The 23,431-nt window shown below is 38.5% G+C and overlaps 1 protein-coding gene across 2 annotated transcripts in view; it reads left to right on the top strand.

Annotated features, from left to right (window-relative positions):
* CNTN3 (contactin 3) overlaps window positions 1–23,431 on the top strand; it is a 258,886-nt gene that overhangs the window by 161,208 nt on the left and 74,247 nt on the right. For both annotated transcript variants that reach the window (XM_032592339.1, XM_032592338.1), the window contains exon 10: window positions 2,357–2,507. In XM_032592339.1, coding sequence (XP_032448230.1) covers window positions 2,357–2,507 — 151 coding nt within the window. The remainder of the gene's footprint in view (window positions 1–2,356; window positions 2,508–23,431) is intronic.

Raw genomic sequence — 23,431 nt, 5'->3', positions numbered from 1 at the left:
TTCAAAACAATCATATATTGTTCCAAAAGGAGTTGCCTTTGGTTTGAATAACGCTGCTAGAAGCCTCAAACACTGGGCATACTGAAGTTTTCATTTAAAAGGCTCAACCATTTGAGATTCTGAATTATTTTCTTCTTGCACTTTATATGAAAAGACAGAAAATGTTATATGTTATATTGTGTTTAGGGCAATTATCCAGAAAAACACTTTGTAAGTTGCAAATGCCTGAAAATCAACCAAAAAATTGTCAGGGCATATCATAGTTATGACATAAATAAGAGAGAAAGTAGAAGGGAGATTTATCGCTACATGTAATTAAAATATAGATTTGGATCTGAACAGAATTTGATCCTGGCAGGACTCAAGCATCATCACCATCATCAGGCTCTATATGGTGTTCTCCAACACATTCAGTTTCCAGGAGCACAGTCAATACAGTGGAAAATACATGGCTTTCTGAATTGCTCATGTAGAAGTCACAGTCCCGCATGTCATTGGCCTTGTGTACCTGATTTGGGCCACATACCCATGGCTGGTCCGATCCAATATGGCCCAAAGGTTGTAAGCACCTGCTAACTCAGCAGTCCTTAGCTGGGGATGATTTTGCCCCCAGGAAATCTTTGGAAATGTCAGGAGACATTTTTGGTTGTCACAGTGTTGGTGATACATAGGGGAAAAGGGAACCAGTGTGTGTTACGGGCATCTTGTGAGTATAGGCCAGAAAGGCTACCCACAAATAATCCTACAATGTAAATATCCTACAGCGCGCATGACAGCCTCTCACAACAAATAATTATTCAGCCCAAAATGTCAGGTGCCGCACTGACATTACTGGAAGCAGTTCTCTCATCCTTCATGCCTGGTGGTTAGAAATTCATTTTCTGCAGTAGGAGGCCTGAAGTCTGGGAAGGGCAGATCATCAGCTGAAAATCTGGCTACTGTTATCCATGACAGGGAAGGTGGGGTATTATAACAAAAAGAGAGTAGAATTTGTACACAGTCTTAAGTTGAAGCACTACTATCTCTTGTATTAAATTAGCCTTATGAGTGATAGTTTATTCATCTTAAAATGGATGATTTCCTACCCAAAATGCTATATGAGGCTTTTGTATGGGAAAAATACTTTTAGTCAAAAGTATCCTTTTGAGATCTTAATTTTTAAGGTCAACAACCCCTTGATAACGTATCTTCTTTATCCACACTCTTATATAGAATCACACAATATAATTCACTATATGATCTCCACTTACGAGAAAAATAAATTATATTCACTCGGGTTTGCTATCAGGCAGAGTATTAGACATTAGGAGAAATGCACTATGTTTAGTTAACTTTTTCTACATTTGCAATAAAAGACTGATTTTCTGATTAACCTATCATTTCATTCAAAGATACATTATTATGTATCTTGAACATTCAGGTGTTGTTTCGGGATCAACATTCTGTTCGTTATCAGCAGACATAATGTTCTCTACATGTTATCATATTTAATGTGATACTCGAACATTAATATAATAATGCAGATTATAGATTTCTCCAACTCAGAAGTTAAACATAAGCATATGAAAATTTTATAATGGATGTTGATCAGTTTTATGCAAGACGATAATAATTCAGTATACTCAGCCTTCCTTCTAAAAACATTTACTGAGCACCTAAGTGCCAGGCACTGTGCCACATGCTGGGTCTTGGAGATCACAAGGGACAATGAGCCTATTGTTGTCTGCATGGAACTAACTTTCTGTGATAAATGTTTTTCATTTTGATACGCTCATGATTGAGCTATTTTAAAACTTAATGGTGAAGTTTAGAAATTTCTACATAAAAAATTATCCCAAGATTTAGAACTTCTAGGAACATACAATGATAGGAATTACTTTTTGAGCTTTGAAATCCTGTGAGTGGTGCCCACTCAATTAAGTAAATCAAGTACTGACATCTGTGTGCCAGGAAACTTTGAATGTAGTTATAACCCATGTGCCTGGGTGACTCAGTTGGTTGAGCATCTGACTTCGCTTCGGGCCATGACCTTGCAATTCGGGAGTTCCAGCCCCTTGCCTAGCTCTGTGCTGACAGCTCAGACCCTGGAGCCTGCTTTGGATTCTCTCTCTCTCTCTCTCTCTCTCTCTCTCTCTTTGACCCTCCCCTGCTCACACTCTGTCTCTCTCTAAAAAATAAATCCACCTTAAAGAAAAATTTTAAGTAGTTGTAACCAATATTAGGCTGTATGTTAACCCAACTAAAATTTAAATTAAAAAATAAATAAAAGTAATTATGAAGTCAACCTTTGAACCTACAAGTATTTTAAAATGTTAAATTAAAAGTAAATTTTCATTCTCTCTTTCTTCCCTTTCAGCTTCTGCTCCCGATTTTTCAAAGACTCCAATGAAAAAGTTGCTTCAAGTGCAAGTGGGCAGCATGGTCAGCTTGGATTGTAAACCTAGAGCCTCTCCCAAAGCACTCCGTTCATGGAAGAGAGGAGATGTGATCGTGCAGGAGAATGAAAGGTATTTTATTGTCCGAAATAATGGTGATGTACTCTTCTTACTTTCCATAGTGATGTCAAAGTGGATTCTTAGTATGAAATGAGAAGCAGCAGCATTTCAGTAGAATATGAGGTGTTGAAGAACCAAGACAGTGGTAACTTTGAGTCTGTAATACTTTCTTTTTTTTATTTTTTAAATTTTTTTTAACGTTTATTTATTTTTGAGACAGAGAGAGACAGAGCATGAACAGGGGAGGGTCAGAGAGAGAGAGACACAGAATCTGAAACAGGCTCCAGGCTCTGAGGTGTCAGCACAGAGCCCGACGCGGAGCTTGAACTCATGGACCGCGAGATCATGACCTGAGCGAAGTCGGACGCTTAACCGACCGAGCCACCCAGGCGCCCCAAATCTACTTCATTACTTTCATGAAGATACTAATCAATTTTTGAAATCGGAAAAGGGTTGGATATATCATCTAGCTTCTTCCTACATAGAATACCTTATTTTATCAAGGATTTTCTCCTCAGTCACCTGGTAAGACTCAAAAGTAGAATGATGTGGGGCGCCTGGGTGGCGCAGTCGGTTAAGCGTCCGACTTCAGCCAGGTCACGATCTCGCGGTCTGTGAGTTCGAGCCCCGCGTCGGGCTCTGGGCTGATGGCTCAGAGCCTGGAGCCTGTTTCCGATTCTGTGTCTCCCTCTCTCTCTGCCCCTCCCCCGTTCATGCTCTGTCTCTCTCTGTCCCAAAATAAATAAACGTTGAAAAAAAAAAAAAAAAATTTAAAAAAAAAAAAAAAAAAAAAGAGAATGATGAAAGGTCTGTCCTAGACTCAGATGAGCCAACGTCCCAGGACAAAGTAGAGAAGACATAATGAGAGCATATGCCAAATAAATACCAATATTGCCATTTCCCTGTATTGAAATAACTTCTCATTCCTGGTTTTAGTTTAGACAAAGGCTTGCTTGGTTTCCTGACTATTGTAATAATGAAGAGGAAGAATGAGACTTAAAGGTATCACTTATAGAGCGGACTGACTGCCCAGGTTCAAATCTTCATTCAGCCTTTTACTTCCTCAGTGTAAAGCTTTCCATTTGGTGTCTCATTTTCTCATTTTTAATGAAGATGATAATTAGTATGTTATGAGGCTTGTTAGCTAGATGAAATACATAAATATCTATACAGCACTTAGGTCATTACCTGTCAGTAAGTGTAAGTATTGGCCATTATTATTATTTATTGAGTACTTAACTGCATGCCAGGTATCATGCTCAGAGCTTGTGATAGGTAGAATATTGACCCCAAAGATGTCCGTGCCCTTTTCCTGTAAACCTTTGATTGTGTTACATAGATGACCAAAGGTAATTAAAGTTGAAGATAGAATAAAGGTTGGTAAGCAGATGACTTTAAAATTTGAAGTTTATCCTGGATTATGTGTGTAGGTTCAAAGTAATCACCTGAATACTTGTAAGAGGAAGAGGAAGGCAAAAGAGTTTGTCAGAAACATATGATAATCAAAGATAAGGCAGGAGAGATTTCACACTTCAGAGGGCCTTCAGTTGGTATTTTTGGTTTGGAAGATGGTGGAAGGGAGCCATGAGCAAATAAATTTGCCGTACTCTCCAAGATGGGAACAGCCCTCAGTTGACAGCCAGTAAGAAAACAGGGACCTTAGTCCCATAGCCACAACAAACTGAATTCTGTCAACAACATGAAGGAGAGTTTAGTAATTCTCAACCTTCCCAAGGAACGCAGCCCTGATAATACCTTGATTTTGGCCCAGCAAGACCCATACTGGACCTCTGACTTCCAGAACTATATTGTAATAAATTTGTGCTGTTTAAGCCAAATTACTAAATTTGTAGTAATTTATTATAGAAGCAAGAGGAAATTAGGGCACCTGGGTGGCTCAGTCAGTTAAGCGTCCAACTCTTGGTTTTGGCTTAAGTCATGATTTTGCAGTTCATGGGTTTGAGCCCCACATCAGGCTGTGCACGGTCAGTGTGGAGCCTGCTTGGAATTCTCTGTCTCTCCCTGTCTCTGTGTTCCTCCCCTGCTCATGCTGGCTTTCTCTCTCAAAAGTAAATTAATAAATTAAAAAAAAAAAAAAGGCAAGAGGAAACTAATATAGAGCTCTGTGTGCATTATCTTTTTTAAACATCTCTGCAACTCTGTGATGTATAGATCATATTATCATCTCCATTTTACTAATGGGGAAAATAAAACTTAGATAATACAATTTGCCTAAAGTCACATAAATCAAGATTTTAATCCCTGACTCTAGATATAACCACTAAGTATTTACAATGTCACATTTTGTATAAGGAGCCCAGAATTTTAGAGGCCATCTCAGCCTTTGAAGTCATGGAATCCAGATTACTCTTTTGGAGATGAGGGAAAACAAACAATAAAACATTAGGTCAAAAAAATATGGATTAATTTTTTTTTTTAATTACAAAGTCTTATTGCCGACAACCAAGTTGAACTGCTTTTATATTACCAAAACACCAAGGTATTTTTGTGAGTTGGTATGATAATACAATCTGCAATTCCTCCAGTATTTAATGGGAGACACTTCCATTAAAAAGGGGCCACAGCAGGATGACAAGGCCAAATTGTGAACTGAGTGATTAAACACAATCCAGCTAAATGCTGGGCCTCACAGAATAGATTTCTGGAATAGGAAGTTAATTAGTGATTTGGAGTTTAATTTTGTAAACCAGTTGAAACAAGTAAAGGCTTGTGGCACAAATTAGTTAATTGTGTCTGTACTGGAAGTTAAGTCTTCTCATGTAACTGCTGACTTTTCGTGTTAAAAAAGTTTTAAATAGTTTTAACTGTGTACATAAATTAAATAGTAGTTAAGTCCCAAGGATTTCAGTGTTTTACACAATAATAAACCCACTTGTCCTCGCAGTAGTGCCTATAGTAGGCAGAGGTTTTTAATCTTAATTTCAAAAGGGGATAAGAAGATTAAGAGTTTTAGCAAGAGGCACACAAAGAGGGATTTACTCCCACATTATAGAGTAATGGGGTAAAACAGGAAAAGAGAGTATAAATTCCGGAATCTGATCTGGGACTTCTGACTCGGCTCCTTACTACCTTGGTGTCATTAGATCTATTATGTAACACCTTTGAATCTTAATTTCCTCACTCACAAAAGAGATAATAATTCCTATGTTGCATAGTTACTATACAGCTAGCATTTAGCATAATGTCTGATATTTGCAGATATACTAATTGGTAAGAATAAGGATATTTTACAAATAAGATGTTGAAAGTAACAGTGACTAAGAAAGACAGATGCCTTTTGGTTGGGTGATTCGTTGGCTGGTTGATGTCTCTCAAGGTAGGCAGTTGGGACTATCTGGAATCCACAGTTGTCCAAAACACAGACCTCTTTTATCTTGCTTTACTGTCTTCACATCCTGAACCAAGATGGTTGCCATGGCTTTAGCTCCCCAATGTCATCTCCCAGTGACAGGAAGGAGGCAGGTAGAAATCAGGGTACACTGCTTCCTCTTTTTAGGAACGTCTCAGAAGTTCCATATGGTTATTTCCTTTATGCCTTATTGGGCAGAAATTAGTTAGCTGACCAAACTGAAATGCAAGGGAGATTGGGGAATATGGATTTTTTTTTTCTTTTGGGCAGGCCTGTATCCAATGAGAATTTGGGATTACGTTTTTTTTTGTTTGTTTGTTTGTTTGTTTGTTTGGGTTTTTTTCAAACTGGCATTATGTTTTAAGTAGAAAGAGGAAAACGATTTACTCTAACAATGTATCATGTTCATCAGTGTTACTTCTATCCATTTCAGGACTACTGACCCTCCACTTTGTTATAAGTATTTGTAACATCTCTTGTATGAATAAGAAAACTTTTAGATGTAAAAATAGGGTTAAAAAGAGGAAACATGTTTATGAAGAGGGTCCATAGTGTTGCAGTCCCTCCCAAGTATCTTAGTTTGAGCTTTTATAACACAATACCATAAACCAGATGGCTTATAAACAACAGAAATGTATTTCTCACAGCTCTGGGTGTGGTCATCCAAGATCGGGGTGCCAGCTTGGTCAAGTTCTGTTAAGGGGCTTCTTCTTGGTTTCAGATGGCAGTCTTCTCCTTACATCCTCACATGACAGACAGAGAGCAAGAGAGCCCTCTGGGGTCTCATAAGGGCATTAATCTCATCCAGGAGGGCTCCCTGCTCATGACCTAATCACCTCCCAAAGGCCCAGCCTCTTAATACCATCACATTGGGGATTAGGATTTAACACATGAATTTTGGGGAGACTCAAACATTCAGTACATACTACCGGGTCTGATTATTTGGATTTTGCTTTTATCTCTTTGGACAGCAAAAGTACTGATGAGTCGGAGCCTTGATGCTTAGGGGAAACGCTGCTAGAAGCAATTATTGAACAAGTTACACTTTTGAATCTTCTCCAAGTTCATGTGAAATCAGAGTGGGCCTCAGCCATCACTTGGCAGCAAAAGCCCCATGTCTGTCCCTCTTGACTTGGTCACAGCCTTAAGCCAAATTGAGGAAGCACTTTAAATGATAGATTTATTCTGGTTGTTGAATCATTGGCTGTTCTGACTTAAAACGTCAAGATTCAAATCTCATTTGGGGGAACAAATGACACATTTGAAAATAGAAGACAAAATTTTTGATAGGGTATTTATGGCAGGATTGTAAATCCATTCGTTTTTTAGGTTTTTTTCTTTTCCTTTTTCTTTATCTTTTGTATATGAACTTGGGTTTGTCACTGCATGAGGAACTTATAAGTAGGAAAGCTTTCTCCAGCCTAGCGTAGGAAATGCTGGTGGCAAATACACTTTTGATTAAGCCAGTATATACATATACTTTATTATTTAAAGCCCAAATCAAGAAAAATAAATGTAAAAAAATAAAGTCTAAATCAGGAAAAGAAATTAGGATTAAATATGTCTTAAAAATTGCAAAAATTAATAAATATGTCTACTGTGTAAATCACACAATCACACAATGAATAATTATCTTCTACCTGGTTTGTAAGGTTTTATATCAGCACAATAACAGCTTTGTAATTAACGCATCAGGCATAGTAATGAGAATCTAAGTCACTGAGACAACTAAATTACAGAATCGCTTTGAAGAAATCAGGGTTATTGCTTTGAGGTCGAGAGAGCATCTCAAACTAAGGTACTAAAGGAATTACTTCCCAGCAGAGGTCTTAGAAAAGCTGTTCTGAATAGATTACAAGAGCTTACAATGTAAATAGTGATTCTTAAGGTCTTAAAATCAAGTGGTCATTCAGTCATTGGAAAATATTTTGAGCACCTACTCTGTGCTAGGAACTAGATATTTAATTTTTGTCAGAGAAGTCCATCCTTTTGTTGGTAGCTTTTCAGGGTATACAGACAAGTGCAGTAAAACTCAATTGGTAAAGTACAGTATGTTCTGTGATTACCAGAGAAGGCTCCATCTCCAAATTAGGGATCTGAGCAGACTTCTGGAGAATGTAATATGTACAGCAAGACTTGAAAGATGCCTAGAGTTCACTGAAGAAGAATGCTTCAGGCAGAGGAAGGCATAAATACCTGAGTAGCTTCAGTTTACTTCAAGTGTGAAGTGTCCGGCAAGGGGGAATGCAGACAGAATAGGGCTATCGAGGTGAGCAGGAATCTTACTGAGAATGATGGTAAGCTAAATCAAGAAGTTTGGGCTTTATTCCATAGGCACTGACAAACAACAGAGTAATATCAAAGTAGCAGAATTAAAAGATCAAATTTAATTTTAATTATTTTATTTAAAAAAGCACAATGGTGGCAACAGAACATGGATTGGAGTGGCAGAAAGACTTGAGGGAAGAACCTCCCTTAGTAGTAATTCACCAGTCTGAACATGAGACTGTTCTAGCCTGAACTGAAGAAATGGCAATGAGAATGGAGAGAAGCATTGAGTATGAGAAGGGGTTAAATCCACAGGACATAGGAGTTGTTGATGAAATTAATGATTTGGCAAAAACTTGAGAGGCAAGAATGAATCCTAAATTTCCAGCTTAGACATCACGGAGCATGGTAGACCTATTCAGTGAGAGAGAGAACATTACAGAAAGAGCAGAAGTCAGTGCAAATCCAAGTGCTATTTAGATTGTTTGTGTTTGAATTGCTTGTTGGAAACCCAACTGGATATATGAGCATACAGAAGTTGACTAAATGAACCTGGAATTCAGGAGAAAACCTTGAGCTATAGATAGAAATTTAGGTGTTCTGAGCATGACATGGTAGCTGTGAAACCATGGCCTTAGATAGAATTGTCTTCAAACGTACATAACATTACATGGTAGAGCATCAACACCTTACTTCTGAAGCTGATGGAAATTTACACTATGAGTAGAGAATCCTGTTTTCACAGTCTTTGTTAAATGACTAACAGTCATAATTTATAAAGAATCAATTTATTAAGTCAGGCGGAGAAAGACAGATACCGTATGTTTTCACTTATATGCGGAGCCCGAGAAACTTAACAGAAGACCATGGGGGAGGGGAAGGGAAAAAATAGTTAAAAAGGGGGAGGGAGGCAAACTATAAGAGACTCTTAAATACTGAGAACAAACTGAGAGTCGATCGGGATGGGGGAGAGGGAAAGTGGGTGATGGGCATTGAGGAGGGCACCTGTTGGGTTGAACACAGGGTGTTGTATGGAAAACAACTTGACAACAAATTATATGTAATGATAGATAGATAGATAGATAGATAGATAGATAGATAGATAGAAACAAAAGAATCGATTTATTAAGTAAAAGTCAGCATAAGTCTCCTAGTATGCAAATATTCTAACCTTTGAAATTACTAGCATCGGGACTGGGCAAAGTTGTTGTTGTTTGCTATTTTGTTGTTTTGTTTTGTATCTGTATCATCCAGTACTGAGAAAAGTTACTGTGCTTTTTCTCCCTGCAGGAAACAGCGGTTTCTGAATAAACAGAAATGCCCTGCCCCTTTGAGTGTTCAGTGGTATTACACCAAGTGTTGGTGTTTTACTGTTCTTTTATTCATTCATTCATTGGCTTATAATCCACATATTTTCAAAAAAGAGTGAAAATAGAATGTTTTTTCTCCTTAAGCAAAGTAAAATTGGAAAAGACTCTAGAGAATGCGAGCAGGCATGGTATTCAAGAAGAAATAGCCAGTTGGCATATTTTAAAGAATGGTTAGCTTTTCTGTATCACTTAGTGGTACTTAAAATGCATTAACCAATTATTTTTAAAAATAGGGCTTTCAGTTGAATGCTATTACTTACAGTAGTAAATATTTTATTGCAATAGCCTCAATTCAAAAAAGTCAAAGAATGGCCCATTACTTCTAATTAAACACATTAAAATTGTTTCATATGTTCTAGGCAGCATTTAATATTATAGAAGTTTAAATGCTTTTTAAAGAAAAATAGTAAAGGGTTTTTCTTCCAAATATTAATAGCCATAATCCACACAATGCTTTTAAAATGTATTAACCAATTCTTAGCATACATTTTACATATATTTAGAAACTGGCTTTCAAGTGCAATGAGCATGATGTGCTGTATGAATCCATTTATATGACATGGCTGAAAAAAAGCACGGCTTTAGAGACAAAAAACAGTGATCACTGTTGCCAGAGTGGATGGAGAGGTTGACTGTTTAGGCACATGGGAGAACTTTCAGGGGTGAGGGAATTATTCTAGGTCTTGACTGTGACAGTGGTTACATGTCCACATTGATTTGTTAAAACTCACCGAACTGCATACCAAAAGTGAATTACAATAAATATAAATTATACTTTCGTTTTTTTAAGCAAAATTTTACAAGCAATCTTACACTCACCTCATCCTGAATTCGTGAGTAGCTTAAAGAAATTGAAAGGCTCAAAAAATGCTCCCAGGAGGCCACTTTTGCCTTCTGTAAAACATTGAGCAATTCCATGACAGCGCTTAGAAGCAGAATCAAAACTTTTGCCAGTAACCAAAATAATTCTGTCAGAGCAAGAACCACTTGGCATTTCTGCCCCTGCTACTACTAGTCACCACACTCTTGCTTTGTAAAGATGTGTCTAGGAACTCTGTTACTATTCAGCAAATCTGTTAGATGGTGTTTCCCCTTATTTCAAGCTCTTAGATGAAGAAGAATGATACCTTTGCCAAAGTTTCAGTCTCCGTCCCTTCCCTATTCAACCACATGTCTTGGCTCCTCTCTCTCTTATCACAGGAGAGTCTGTATTTTTTTTTCATACTGTTCAAAATGCTGCTCCCTTGTCTGTCTGCCTTCCGTTACCCCCTCTCACTCAAAGAGCTGGATTTTGTTATCTTCCCGTTCATCCTAAGGCTACCATCTAAACAGCTGTTACTCCACAACTACCCTATGGGTATGGAAGCTCAGTGGGTTTTAGTTAATCTACCCTCTGGCAAACAGCTAAGATCTCAGGTAATTCTTTGCTCCTGTACCATTAGTTCCAAATTAATCTCTAAGTGGTAAATTTAGAAGATCAAAGGAGATTTTTATTTAATATGTGTGATGTTGCCACTTTCAGGACTTGGCTATTAGTTGAGTAAAGATTGACATTCCTGCTCCCTGTCTGTAGGGAAGGTACTCGTGTTATCCACTAATTTGTCATATCTTTATTCAGCAGTGGGGGCTGCCCTCAGCACTAATACACAGATGAATACAAAACAGTAAGGGCCCTTAAAGAGCCCACAACACAGTCTGTTTAGAGTTTGGAAAACTTAGCCATCAGTTACACTGGGATCGACTATATGGTCAAGGTGACCATATAATTTATTCTGTAAACTGAGAAGAGGAAGGGGGTGCTCCTAGGAATCACCTCCAGGACAAGATGGATAAACTGGGCATTGCCACCTTGCCTGCAGTGGAGGCGTACAGAAGCCAGTGAGAAGCACAGAGAAGACATGCCAGCTCAGCCTTGGGAATTGGGAGAGCAGTTCCATAGAAGGAGAGGCATCTCAGAGGAAGCACCCCCAGAGCTATGTTTTGAAGGATATGTAAAATCCAGCAGAACAAAAGAGCAGGGAAAACACCATGTGAACAAAATGGTTGATGACATAGACAGGAGGCGAAACTACATATTCATTCCAATTGTGTCCGTGTGAAGTTCACAAATGATCAGGAAAATAAAAGAGCCTGAACTAAGTTCTTTCCCACGTAGACAGCCATCTCTCTCCCTCCAAAGGAAGTGAGCATCGGAAGATCTTTTTAATTAAAGGGGAGGTTGAGATAGCTGGGTAAAAATACAACCATCTCAGAGAATAGAGAGCAGCCCTCTTCCCTGTCTGGGTTCCCTAATCCACACCTCCATTTTTCTCATGCTCCCAGCTGTTAAGAGAAGAGGAAAGGGCACGTTTGCCCCTTAAGTCCCATACCCTATAAGAAGATTAAGCTATTATTTAACAGTGAAGTTAAGAGAAGAATCAATGGAATCCAGATTTTTGGTTTTGGATGGGCTCTTAGGAAGCCATCCTAATCACTTCCTCTCTGCTGCATCCCAGCTGCCAACCACCAGTACATGCCCACAGAGCTTCTCCCATTAACCATGGACATTTAAGTTTCCGAATGTGTATTTGTATTAGTATTTACATCAATTATTTATGCCTAATGGGCATGCAGCATACTAAGTACTGTACACATTATTCACTGTGTCGGATGAAGGTAAATCTATGTTTAATTTGTTTCTTGATTTAATTGTAACACATGGAAAGAGCAAAGCATCAGAATCAGGCTTGTGTCAGATTTTGGCCCTTTCACTTAAGACCTAGGTGGAGTTAGACAGGTTATTTAATTTCTGAGTCTTGTTTCTTTCTTTGTGCCAGAAATTCTTTTTTTTTAATTTTTTAATGTTTATTTATTTTTTGAGAGAGAGAGAGAGAGAGAGAGAGAGAGACAAAGTGTTAATTGGGGAAGGGCCGAGAGAGAGAGGAATCTGAAGCAGGTTCCAAGCTCCAGGCTGTTAGCACAGAGCCCAATGCAGGGCTTGAACTCACGAACCGCAAGATTGTGACCTGAGCCGAAGTCGGATGCTTAACCGACTGAGCCACCCAGGTGCCCCTTTTGCAGAAATTCTTATTGCAAAGTTAGGCAGTATGTTAGGTGACATTTGCTTGGCACATACTCTTAGCAAAGGTTGAACAAAAATACTGACCTGTCCTGACAAAAAAAGAAAGGACCAAGTTTCCTTTGCAAAGATTATTTCCAACTCTGTCCCTGCTCCATTTCTCTCGCATTTCTTTATCTCAGTGGACTCTAGTTACAAAGATAAAAATAAAGTAGTATGTTTGAAGCATCTCCTACTGTGGCTTCTATATATATGCTCTCAGAAAAAGCACCTGTTGATGTTGTTTTTAATATTAACTTTTTTTATCATGTTGCTCAGATGCTTTAGGAGTAATAAGACTGGGTTAAAAAGAAATGTGAGCAGGGGCACCTGGCTGGCTCAGCTGGTAGAGAGTGCAACTCTTAACCTTGGGGTTATGAGTTCGTGCCCCACGTTGGGTGTGGAGATCAAAAAAACATTGTGAGTAAAGACATTTGTTTTCTGCAACACTCAGTTGAGTTTACCATTATCTAAACTTCCTAAACAAATAAATTTTACCTAAATGTTATTAAAGAAATTGCTGTTTTTATAAATCATATCTGCTAAATTTTGCAGATGACCATGTAAAAAATCAGATTGATTTTTAAGAATTATAAAAGTTAAGGCCACTTTAAAATATTTTGTCAGTGTCATGATTTTGGTAGGAGAAAGCTGGTTAATGAATTTGAATGTGCTGGACATTGGAGTCCACTTCAAGCCAGTTGCTTGTTACAAGTGGGTAAATTAATTAATTCATACCCATATTCAGCGTAAATGTTTATTTACTGGGTGTCATCACCCAAACCACATTTCTTTGGTCATAGGGCATTTCTTGCTCAAGCCCATAAATCCCACACTCACTTGCCTAATAGCCCAGTCAATGTTCTATATCCCACTTCTCAATGAAAATTGAAAAAATAAAAATATTAATGCTGTTATAAAAACATGTATTATCATCACGTACTACTTTTGCATTTTTTCTGCTAATATGTTTAAGATGGGAAAAATCAGATGCTTTCTCTCAAAGTATGAATATTGACTCTTGAGACTATCAAGTTAGAGGGGCGCCTGGGTGGCTCAGTCGGTTAAGCACCCGACTTCAGCTCAGGTCACGATCTCGCTGCTCATGAGTTCGAGCCCTGCATCGGGCTCTGTGCTGAAAGCTCAGAGCCTGGAGCCTGCTTCCAGTTCTGTCTCCCTCTCTCTCTGCCCCTCTCCCACTCATGCTCTGTCTCTTTCTCTCAAAAATAAATAAACGTTAAAAAAAAATTTAAGACTATCAAGTTAGAGGACAGGGCTGCATACCATTGCCTTTTGATAATTTTTAAAAGAAGGGAGAAAGAAACAAAATTCTCATTTCATCCTGCCTTTTTGCTCCTGCAATTTCCTCTGTCTGGAATATCTTTTCTTCTCAACCTAGAGAACCCCTCCTTATCGCTCAAGGTACAGCTTTTTGTTACTCATAATGGGAAGCCTTCCCCCAAGCTGGGCAGGCAAGATTAATTTCTCTTTCTTCTGCGTTACCCTTGTGGTTTCTTTATCCAACTGTATCATCTAACAGGGCATATTATAACTATTTGTGCAGAAGGCCATCTTACCTAGATTCTCAGAGAGCCTTTTGCTTATCTATTTTATAGCCTCAGACTCTGCTTCATACATGTTTGTTCATTTCAAGATTCATTTATTCATCAAATATTTAACATCCACTGTTCCCATTAACTATTGTTGCATAACAAATCACTCTGAAAGTTAATGGTGGAAAATAACACTTTGTTCTATTTCATTGTTGTATGGGTCAGAAATTGGGAAAAGGTTTGGCTAGGCTTAGGGTGTCTCCCATTATTGCAGTCAGGAGCCAGAAGAATGGGGAGCTATCTATGCACTGTGGTCTCTTTGGCAGCCCCAAGGCCCTTCTATGTGATATCTCTATGTGGACTAGTTTGGGCTTCCTTACAACATGGTGGCTTTGGGGAGTTGAAATGCTTACAAGAAGCTGATGGGTTCAAGAGTGAATATTCAAGGTAGCAAGATGGAAGATGAGTCACCTAGGCTCAGAAAACACAACGCCTCACTTTTCTAGCATTCCACTGGTTATAAGGGAATCACCAAGCTAACTAGATTCACAGGGAGGGGAATTAGACTCTACCACTTGATGAGACAGTAGCAAGATTCTAGGGGAACATGTGGGATGCAAAATCTAACTGTGGCCACCTTTGGGAAGTGCATTCTGGCACACCTACATCATGCCACACATTGCCCTGGGCTTTGAGGAAACCACGCGAACAAGGCAGCCACAGTTCTTTCCTCATGGGACTTGCAGAAGGGAAATACAGAATGCAGATAAACTGAAAAGACCTCATAGAGATTCCAGAAGAGAGAGGCAGAATACATAGAAGTTAAAAAGATAATTTTTTTTAGCCATAATGAAAAAAATATATGATTTTATAGAGTTTTTAAAGAAAAAGCATCAGGGGCACCTGGGTGGCTCAGTCGGTTGAGCATCTGACTTTGGCTCAGGTCAGGATCTCGCAGTTCGTGAGTTCAAGCCCTGTGTCGGGCTCTGTGCTGATGGCTCAGAGCCTGGAGCCTGTTTCAGATTCTGTGTCTCCCTCTCTCTGCCCCCTCCCCTCTCATGCTCTGCCTTTCTCTGTCTCTCAAAAATGAACAAATGTTAAAAAAATTTTTTTTTTAAAGATAAGGAAAGGAAAGAAGAGAAAAGAAAAGAGAAAAGAAAAGAAAAGGGGTCATTAAGGAAGTAACTTTGGGGTAGATAACTAAATGGTAAGAAGCAAAGGATCATGCCAAGAATTGGGAGAAGTGCCTTCTGGGAAGACACCCCAAAAGGGCAAAGTCTTAGAGATGGGAATGAGATTGATGAAAGCCAGTGTCTCTGAGGTGTCATGTGTAAATCAGGAGAGTAATAAAATATGAAGTCTCAGAAAGACAATAAAATAAACAAATAAGTAAAATATGAAGTCTCAGAGATGAGAGCCTTAAAGACCATGATAAAAATGTTGGATTTTATTTTAAATAGAGTAAGAAGTCATTCGAGGTCTTTTTTTTTAATGTTTATTTATTTTTGAGAGAGAGAGCACGTGTGTGAGCAAGTAGGGGAAGTGAATGGGGAAGGGGCAGAGAGAGAAAGAGAGAGAGTCAGAACCTTAGGCAGGCTCCCTGCTATCAGCACAGAGTCCATCACAGAGCTTGAACCCACAAACCCTTGAGATCTTGACCTGAGTTGAAATCAAGAGTTGGATGCTTAACCAACAGAGCCACCCAGGTGCCCCGAAGTTATTGGAGGTCTGTATGCAGGGATGTGACATGATCTGGTTAAAAGATAACTCTGGCCGATGTGTGTAAGGTGGATTAATGAAAGAAAGGAGGGGAGCAAAAAATCTGCTTAGGAAGCAGTTGTAGTTGGCAGGACAGGATTTACTGGAGGCTTGATTTAGGGTAACAGTAAATGAAATGGAGAAAAGAAGAGACTATGTATTTTGACAATGGAGTTGGATGAATTTGTTCATTAGATATAAAAAATTTCATGCCAGATGATCACATTTTACAGTTAGTTGTGCATGAGTTATATGTATTCCCCATCAGCCATTAGACTGTAAATTTTCAAAGGGTAGGGGCTAGTTCTTAGTCTTATTTTCCAAAACACTTAGAGCATCGTAAGCCCTCAAAAAATATTTATTGAAGTGAATTTCATTCTTTATTGAGTAGCTTCCATTTCTTAAAAATACCTATAATTTTCTTATTTAGTGTACCACAACGTCTTACAAATACATAAAATTGTTTTGTTTTTTTTTTTACATAGAAGGTTACTTGAGTCTTTCTACTGAAAATAAGAAAGGTTCCATATTTTAATTCTTCCTCCTCGCTGAACCCTTAACAGAATTATGGGTAGATAGATGGGTGGATGGATGGTTGATTAGGTGAGGTACCATTCCACTTCATAAAAAAGAATAAACATGTGTTTCAGGGGTGATGGTTGCCACCTCCCACATTTCAATGCTAGAAGGAGTTATTTATAATTTATGATCTGTTGTAGAAGTTCTAATGAGTTGGTGCACTGAGTTAAATTTCCTAGTGCCCAACAAACTTAAAAACAATTCAATTTACATTTTAACCTGTTTTCCACTCCCTGATTTTATTTGTGATATTTTTAAATTCTATCTTAATGAAGATTTCATTGCTAGAGCCATTTCTGTGGGAAGATGAAAGCATTTGACCCTTTGTGAGTATGCCATCCTGAAAAAAAATCTTTAATTGAGGTTGAATGTATAAGTCTATCTTGTTTGGGAAAAAATTATTTCCCGGCCTTTTACATTCAAATACTAAAGAAAGAGACATGTTTAACTTTACCTTTAAGATTTTATTAGGCACTTAATTTTCCATGGTATTTGTTAATTTACTTAATTGGGAAAATGGTAGTATTTTAAAACTTGATATAAATAACATGTTTTTCTAGGTGCTTAAAATATTTTCACCTCTCTATATTTATTATTTCTTTATTACTCAAGCCTCATTTTAATAACTTGATGTCTTCTATATTCTAGTTTATTTCATTTACATATAGCATATTTCATCCTTAAAAGAACTTGAGACAGTTTATCAAATGTACACACAAAGTGAACACTGAGGAGAAGAAATTGAGGAGAAAAAAAAAATGCCAGCATTCCATTTGTCTAGAATGTAAGTTATATTAAGACAGCCTGAATTCTTACCAGTGAATCCTTCCTGCTTATTACAGAGCATGGTCCATAGTACATGTTCAATAAGTACTTGTTGAGTGAGTGTCTGAGTAAGTTTACAAAATGTTTGCCAACAGATCTATTCACTTTGTTTAGATGCACAATTTTGGCTCAGAGATTTCTGCTAACAAAGGAACAGAGAGAAATACTGCCAATTATATAATTCAGGATGTCCATAAATGGTGAAGCAAAACCATTTAATAAGGAGATACGCTACTCTTCCTAGGCCAGAAATATACAAATGTGTATATCTGAATCCAATGGGTTGTCATGAAGAGAACACTGAGGAACGTAGTACTAACAGTCAACATTCTTAAAATAAAAGAAAGTGACTTCTCAATGAGTAATAAAGATTTTTTTTCCTTTTTCTTCGCAGTCCAAAGGGTAACTTTGAGTATTAAGACTCAAGGTTCTTGAGAAAGAGATAGACCACATTTCTCCTAATTTTCCATGAATATTATTTCTCACATGTATGCTTTTAGTAAGCTTGGAAGAGAAATTGTTTCAAGGTTATGTTCAGTGCCAAGAACCTAGAGTACACAGAAAGGGCTGCTATGAAAATGAAGAGTCAGTGCTTAAAGAGTTAATTATACTAGTATTAAAGTTTATATCATCTTACTGAAGGTGTGGTGGCTTAGCAGAACCTGCGTGATAGACAATGATCACAGCTCTGCGTGGTGGAAGGACAAGAAAATACAGATTATTAGGATTGAGATTTTTCTCAGAAAACAGTTTGGGACCCACCCCAGGTTATGGATGAATGTATGGCCTGATAACTGTACATTCTTGAGCTATGCAACATTACTGTTTTTTTTTTTTTTCTTAAGTGAGGCTTCGTTGAGGGGCACCTGGGTGGCTCAGTCAGTTAAGAGTCTGACTGCAGCTCAGGTCATGATCTCATGGTCTGTGCGTTCGAGCCCCACATTGGGCTCTGTGCTGACAGCTCAGACCCCGGAGGCTGCTTCGGATTCTGTGTCTCCCCCTCTCTCTCTCTGCCCCTCCCTGGCGCTTGCTTGCTCTCTCTCTCTCTCTCTCTCCCTCCCTCCATCCCTCACTCAAAAATAAATAAACATTAATTTTTTTTTAAATAAAAAATAAGTGAGGTATAGTTGGCATACAATGTTACATTCATTTCAGGTGTGCAACATAGTGATTCCACAAGTCTATATGTTAGGCTATGCTCACCAGAGGGGTAGCTACCATCTGTCACCATACAGTACTATAGCAATACCATTGACTATGTTCCCCATGCTGTGCCTTTCATCCCCATGACTTATGCATTCCATAACTGAAGCGTGTACCTCCCATTCCTCTGCATCCCTTTTTCCCATCACCCAAAGCCCTCCCCTCTGGCAAACACCAGTTCTCCGTGTCTATATTACCCCCCCATTTTTGTGCAAGATAGTTTTTTTTTTTTTTTTTTTTTTTTTTTTTTTTTTTTTTTTTATATGAAGTTTATTGACAAATTGGTTTCCATACAACACCCAGTGCTCATCCCAAAAGGTGCCCTCCTCAATACCCATCACCCACCCGCCCCTCCCTCCCACCCCCCATCAACCCTCAGTTTGTTCTCAGTTTTTAACAGTCTCTTATGCTTTGGCTCTCTCCCACTCTAACGTCCTTTTTTTTTTTTTTTTTTTTTTTTTTCTTCCTTCCCCTCCCCCATGGGTTCCTGTTAAGTTTCTCAGGATCCACATAAGAGTGAAACCATATGGTATCTGTCTTTCTCTGTATGGCTTATTTCACTTAGCATCACACTCTCCAGTTCCATCCACGTTGCTACAAAAGGCCATATTTCATTGTTTCTCATTGCCACGTAGTATTCCATTGTGTATATAAACCACAATTTCTTTATCCATTCATCAGTTGATGGACATTTAGGCTCTTTCCATAATTTGGCTATTGTTGAGAGTGCTGCTATGAACATTGGGGTACAAGTGCCCCTATGCATCAGTACTCCTGTATCCCTTGGATAAATTCCTAGCAGTGCTATTGCTGGGTCATAGGGTAGGTCTATTTTTAATTTTCTGAGGAACCTCCACACTGCTTTCCAGAGCGGCTGCACCAATTTGCATTCCCACCAACAGTGCAAGAGGGTTCCCGTTTCTCCACATCCTCTCCAGCATCTATAGTCTCCTGATTTGTTCATTTTGGCCACTCTGACTGGCGTGAGGTGATACCTGAGTGTGGTTTTGATTTGTATTTCCCTGATAAGGAGCGACGCTGAACATCTTTTCATGTGCCTGTTGGCCATCTGGATGTCTTCTTTAGAGAAGTGTCTATTCATGTTTTCTGCCCATTTCTTCACTGGGTTATTTGTTTTTCGGGTGTGGAGTTTGGTGAGCTCTTTATAGATTTTAGATACTAGCCCTTTGTCCGATATGTCATTTGCAAATATCTTTTCCCATTCCGTTGGTTGCCTTTTAGTTTTGTTGGTTGTTTCCTTTGCTGTGCAGAAGCTTTTTATCTTCATAAGGTCCCAGTAATTCACTTTTGCTTTTAATTCCCTTGCCTTTGGGGATGTGTCAAGTAAGAGATTGCTACGGCTGAGGTCAGAGAGGTCTTTTCCTGCTTTCTCCTCTAAGGTTCTGATGGTTTCCTGTCTCACATTTAGGTCCTTTATCCATTTTGAGTTTATTTTTGTAAATGGTGTGAGAAAGTGGTCTAGTTTCAACCTTCTGCATGTTGCTGTCCAGTTCTCCCAGCACCATTTGTTAAAGAGGCTGTCTTTTTTCCATTGGATGTTCTTTCCTGCTTTGTCAAAGATGAGTTGGCCATATGTTTGTGGGTCTAGTTCTGGGGTTTCTATTCTATTCCATTGGTCTGTGTGTCTGTTTTTGTGCCAATACCATGCTGTCTTGATGATGACAGCTTTGTAGTAGAGGCTGAAGTCTGGGATTGTGATGCCTCCTGCTTTGGTCTTCTTCTTCAAAATTCCTTTGGCTATTCGGGGCCTTTTGTGGTTCCATATGAATTTTAGGATTGCTTGTTCTAGTTTCGAGAAGAATGCTGGTGCAATTTTGATTGGGATTGCATTGAATGTGTAGATAGCTTTGGGTAGTATTGACATTTTGACAATATTTATTTTTCCAATCCATGAGCAGGGAATGTCTTTCCATTTCTTTAAATCTTCTTCAATTGCCTTCATAAGCTTTCTATAGTTTTCAGCATACAGATCCTTTACATCTTTGGTTAGATTTATTCCTAGGTATTTTATGCTTCTTGGTGCAATTGTAAATGGGATCAGTTTCTTTATTTGTCTTTCTGTTGCTTCATTGTTAGTGTATAAGAATGCAACTGATTTCTGGACATTGATTTTGTATCCTGCAACTTTGCTGAATTCATGTATCAGTTCTAGCAGACTTTTGGTGGAGTCTATCGGATTTTCCATGTATAATATCATGTCATCTGCAAAAAGCGAAAGCTTGACTTCATCTTTGCCAATTTGGATGCCTTTGATTTCCTTTTGTTGTCTGATTGCTGATGCTAGAACTTCCAGCACTATGTTAAACAACAGCGGTGAGAGTGGGCATCCCTGTCGTGTTCCTGATCTCAGGGAAAAAGCTCTCAGTTTTTCCCCGTTGAGGATGATGTTAGCTGTGGGCTTTTCATAAATGGCTTTTATGATCTTTAAGTATGTTCCTTCTATCCCGACTTTCTCAAGGGTTTTTATTAAGAAAGGGTGCTGGATTTTGTCAAAGGCCTTTTCTGCATCGATTGACAGGATCATATGGTTCTTCTCTTTTTTTTTGTTAATGTGATGTATCACGTTGATTGATTTGCGAATGTTGAACCAGCCCTGCATCCCAGGAATGAATCCCACTTGATCATGGTGAATAATTCTTTTTATATGCTGTTGAATTCGATTTGCTAGTATCTTATTGAGAATTTTTGCATCCATATTCATCAGGGATATTGGCCTGTAGTTCTCTTTTTTTACTGGGTCTCTGTCTGGTTTAGGAATCAAAGTAATACTGGCTTCATAGAATGAGTCTGGAAGTTTTCCTTCCCTTTCTATTTCTTGGAATAGCTTGAGAAGGATAGGTATTATCTCTGCTTTAAACGTCTGGTAGAACTCCCCTGGGAAGCCATCTGGTCCTGGACTCTTATTTGTTGGGAGATTTTTGATAACCGATTCAATTTCTTCGCTGGTTATGGGTCTGTTCAAGCTTTCTATTTCCTCCTGATTGAGTTTTGGAAGAGTGTGGGTGTTTAGGAATTTGTCCATTTCTTCCAGGTTGTCCAATTTGTTGGCATATAATTTTTCATAGTATTCCCTGATAATTGTTTGTATCTCTGAGGGATTGGTTGTAATAATTCCATTTTCATTCATGATTTTATCTATTTGGGTCATCTCCCTTTTCTTTTTGAGAAGCCTGGCTAGAGGTTTGTCAATTTTGTTTATTTTTTCAAAAAACCAACTCTTGGTTTCGTTGATCTGCTCTACAGTTTTTTTAGATTCTATATTGTTTATTTCTGCTCTGATCTTTATTATTTCTCTTCTTCTGCTGGGTTTAGGCTGCCTTTGCTGTTCTGCTTCTATTTCCTTTAGGTGTGCTGTTAGATTTTGTATTTGGGATTTTTCTTGTTTCTTGAGATAGGCCTGGATTGCAATGTATTTTCCTCTCAGGACTGCCTTCGCTGCGTCCCAAAGCATTTGGATTGTTGTATTTTCATTTTCGTTTGTTTCCATATATTTTTTGATTTCTTCTCTAATTGTCTGGTTGACCCACTCATTCGTTAGTAGGGTGTTCTTTAACCTCCATGCTTTTGGAGGTTTTCCAGACTTTTTCCTGTGGTTGATTTCAAGCTTCATAGCATTGTGGTCTGAAAGTATGCATGGTATAATTTCAATTCTTGTAAACTTATGAAGGGCTGTTTTGTGACCCAGTATATGATCTATCTTGGAGAATGTTCCATGTGCACTCGAGAAGAAAGTATATTCTGTTGCTTTGGGATGCAGAGTTCTAAATATATCTGTCAAGTCCATCTGATCCAGTGTCTCATTCAGGGCCCTTGTTTCTTTATTGACTGTGTGTCTAGATGATCTATCCATTTCTGTAAGTGGGGTGTTAAAGTCCCCTGCAATTACCACATTCTTATCAATAAGGTTGCTTCTGTTTATGAGTAATTGTTTTATATATTTGGGGGCTCCGGTATTCGGCGCATAGACATTTATAATTGTTAGCTCTTCCTGATGGATAGACCCTGTAACTATTATATAATGTCCTTCTTCATCTCTTGTTACAGCCTTTAATTTAAAGTCTAGTTTGTCTGATATAAGTATGGCTACTCCAGCTTTCTTCTGGCTTCCAGTAGCATGATAAATAGTTCTCCATCCCCTCACTCTGAATCTAAAGGTGTCCTCAGGTCTAAAATGAGTCTCTTGTAGACAGCAAATAGATGGGTCTTGTTTTTTTATCCATTCTGATACCCTATGTCTTTTGGTTGGCGCATTTAATCCGTTTACATTCAGTGTTATTATAGAAAGATACGGGTTTAGAGTCATTGTGATGTCTGTATGTTTTATGCTTGTAGTGATGTCTCTGGTACTTTGTCTCACAGGGTCCCCCTTAGGATCTCTTGTAGGGCTGGTTTAGTGGTGACAAATTCCTTCAGTTTTTGTTTGTTTGGGAAGACCTTTATCTCTCCTTCTATTCTAAATGACAGACTTGCTGGATAAAGGATTCTGGGCTGCATATTTTTGCTATCTAGCACCCTGAAAATCTCGTGCCAATTCTTTCTGGCCTGCCAAGTTTCAAAAGAGAGATCAGTCACGAGTCTTATAGGTCTCCCTTTATATGTGAGGGCACGTTTACCCCTTGCTGCTTTCAGAATTTTCTCTTTATCCTTGTATTTTGCCAGTTTCACTATGATATGTCGTGCAGAAGATCGATTCAAGTTACGTCTGAAGGGAGTTCTCTGTGCCTCTTGGATTTCAATGCCTTTTTCCTTCCCCAGTTCAGGGAAGTTCTCAGCTATTATTTCTTCAAGTACCCCTTCAGCACCTTTCCCTCTCTCTTCCTCCTCTGGGATACCAATTATGCGTATATTATTTCTTTTTAGTGTATCACTTAGTTCTCTAATTTTCCCCTCAT

This window comes from Lynx canadensis, chromosome A2 (genome assembly GCF_007474595.2).
Source record: "Lynx canadensis isolate LIC74 chromosome A2, mLynCan4.pri.v2, whole genome shotgun sequence".
In the NCBI taxonomy this organism is placed as follows: Eukaryota; Metazoa; Chordata; class Mammalia; order Carnivora; family Felidae; genus Lynx; species Lynx canadensis.
The sequence above is the reverse complement of the archived record's forward strand: the minus strand, read 5'-3'. Positions and strand labels throughout refer to the sequence as shown.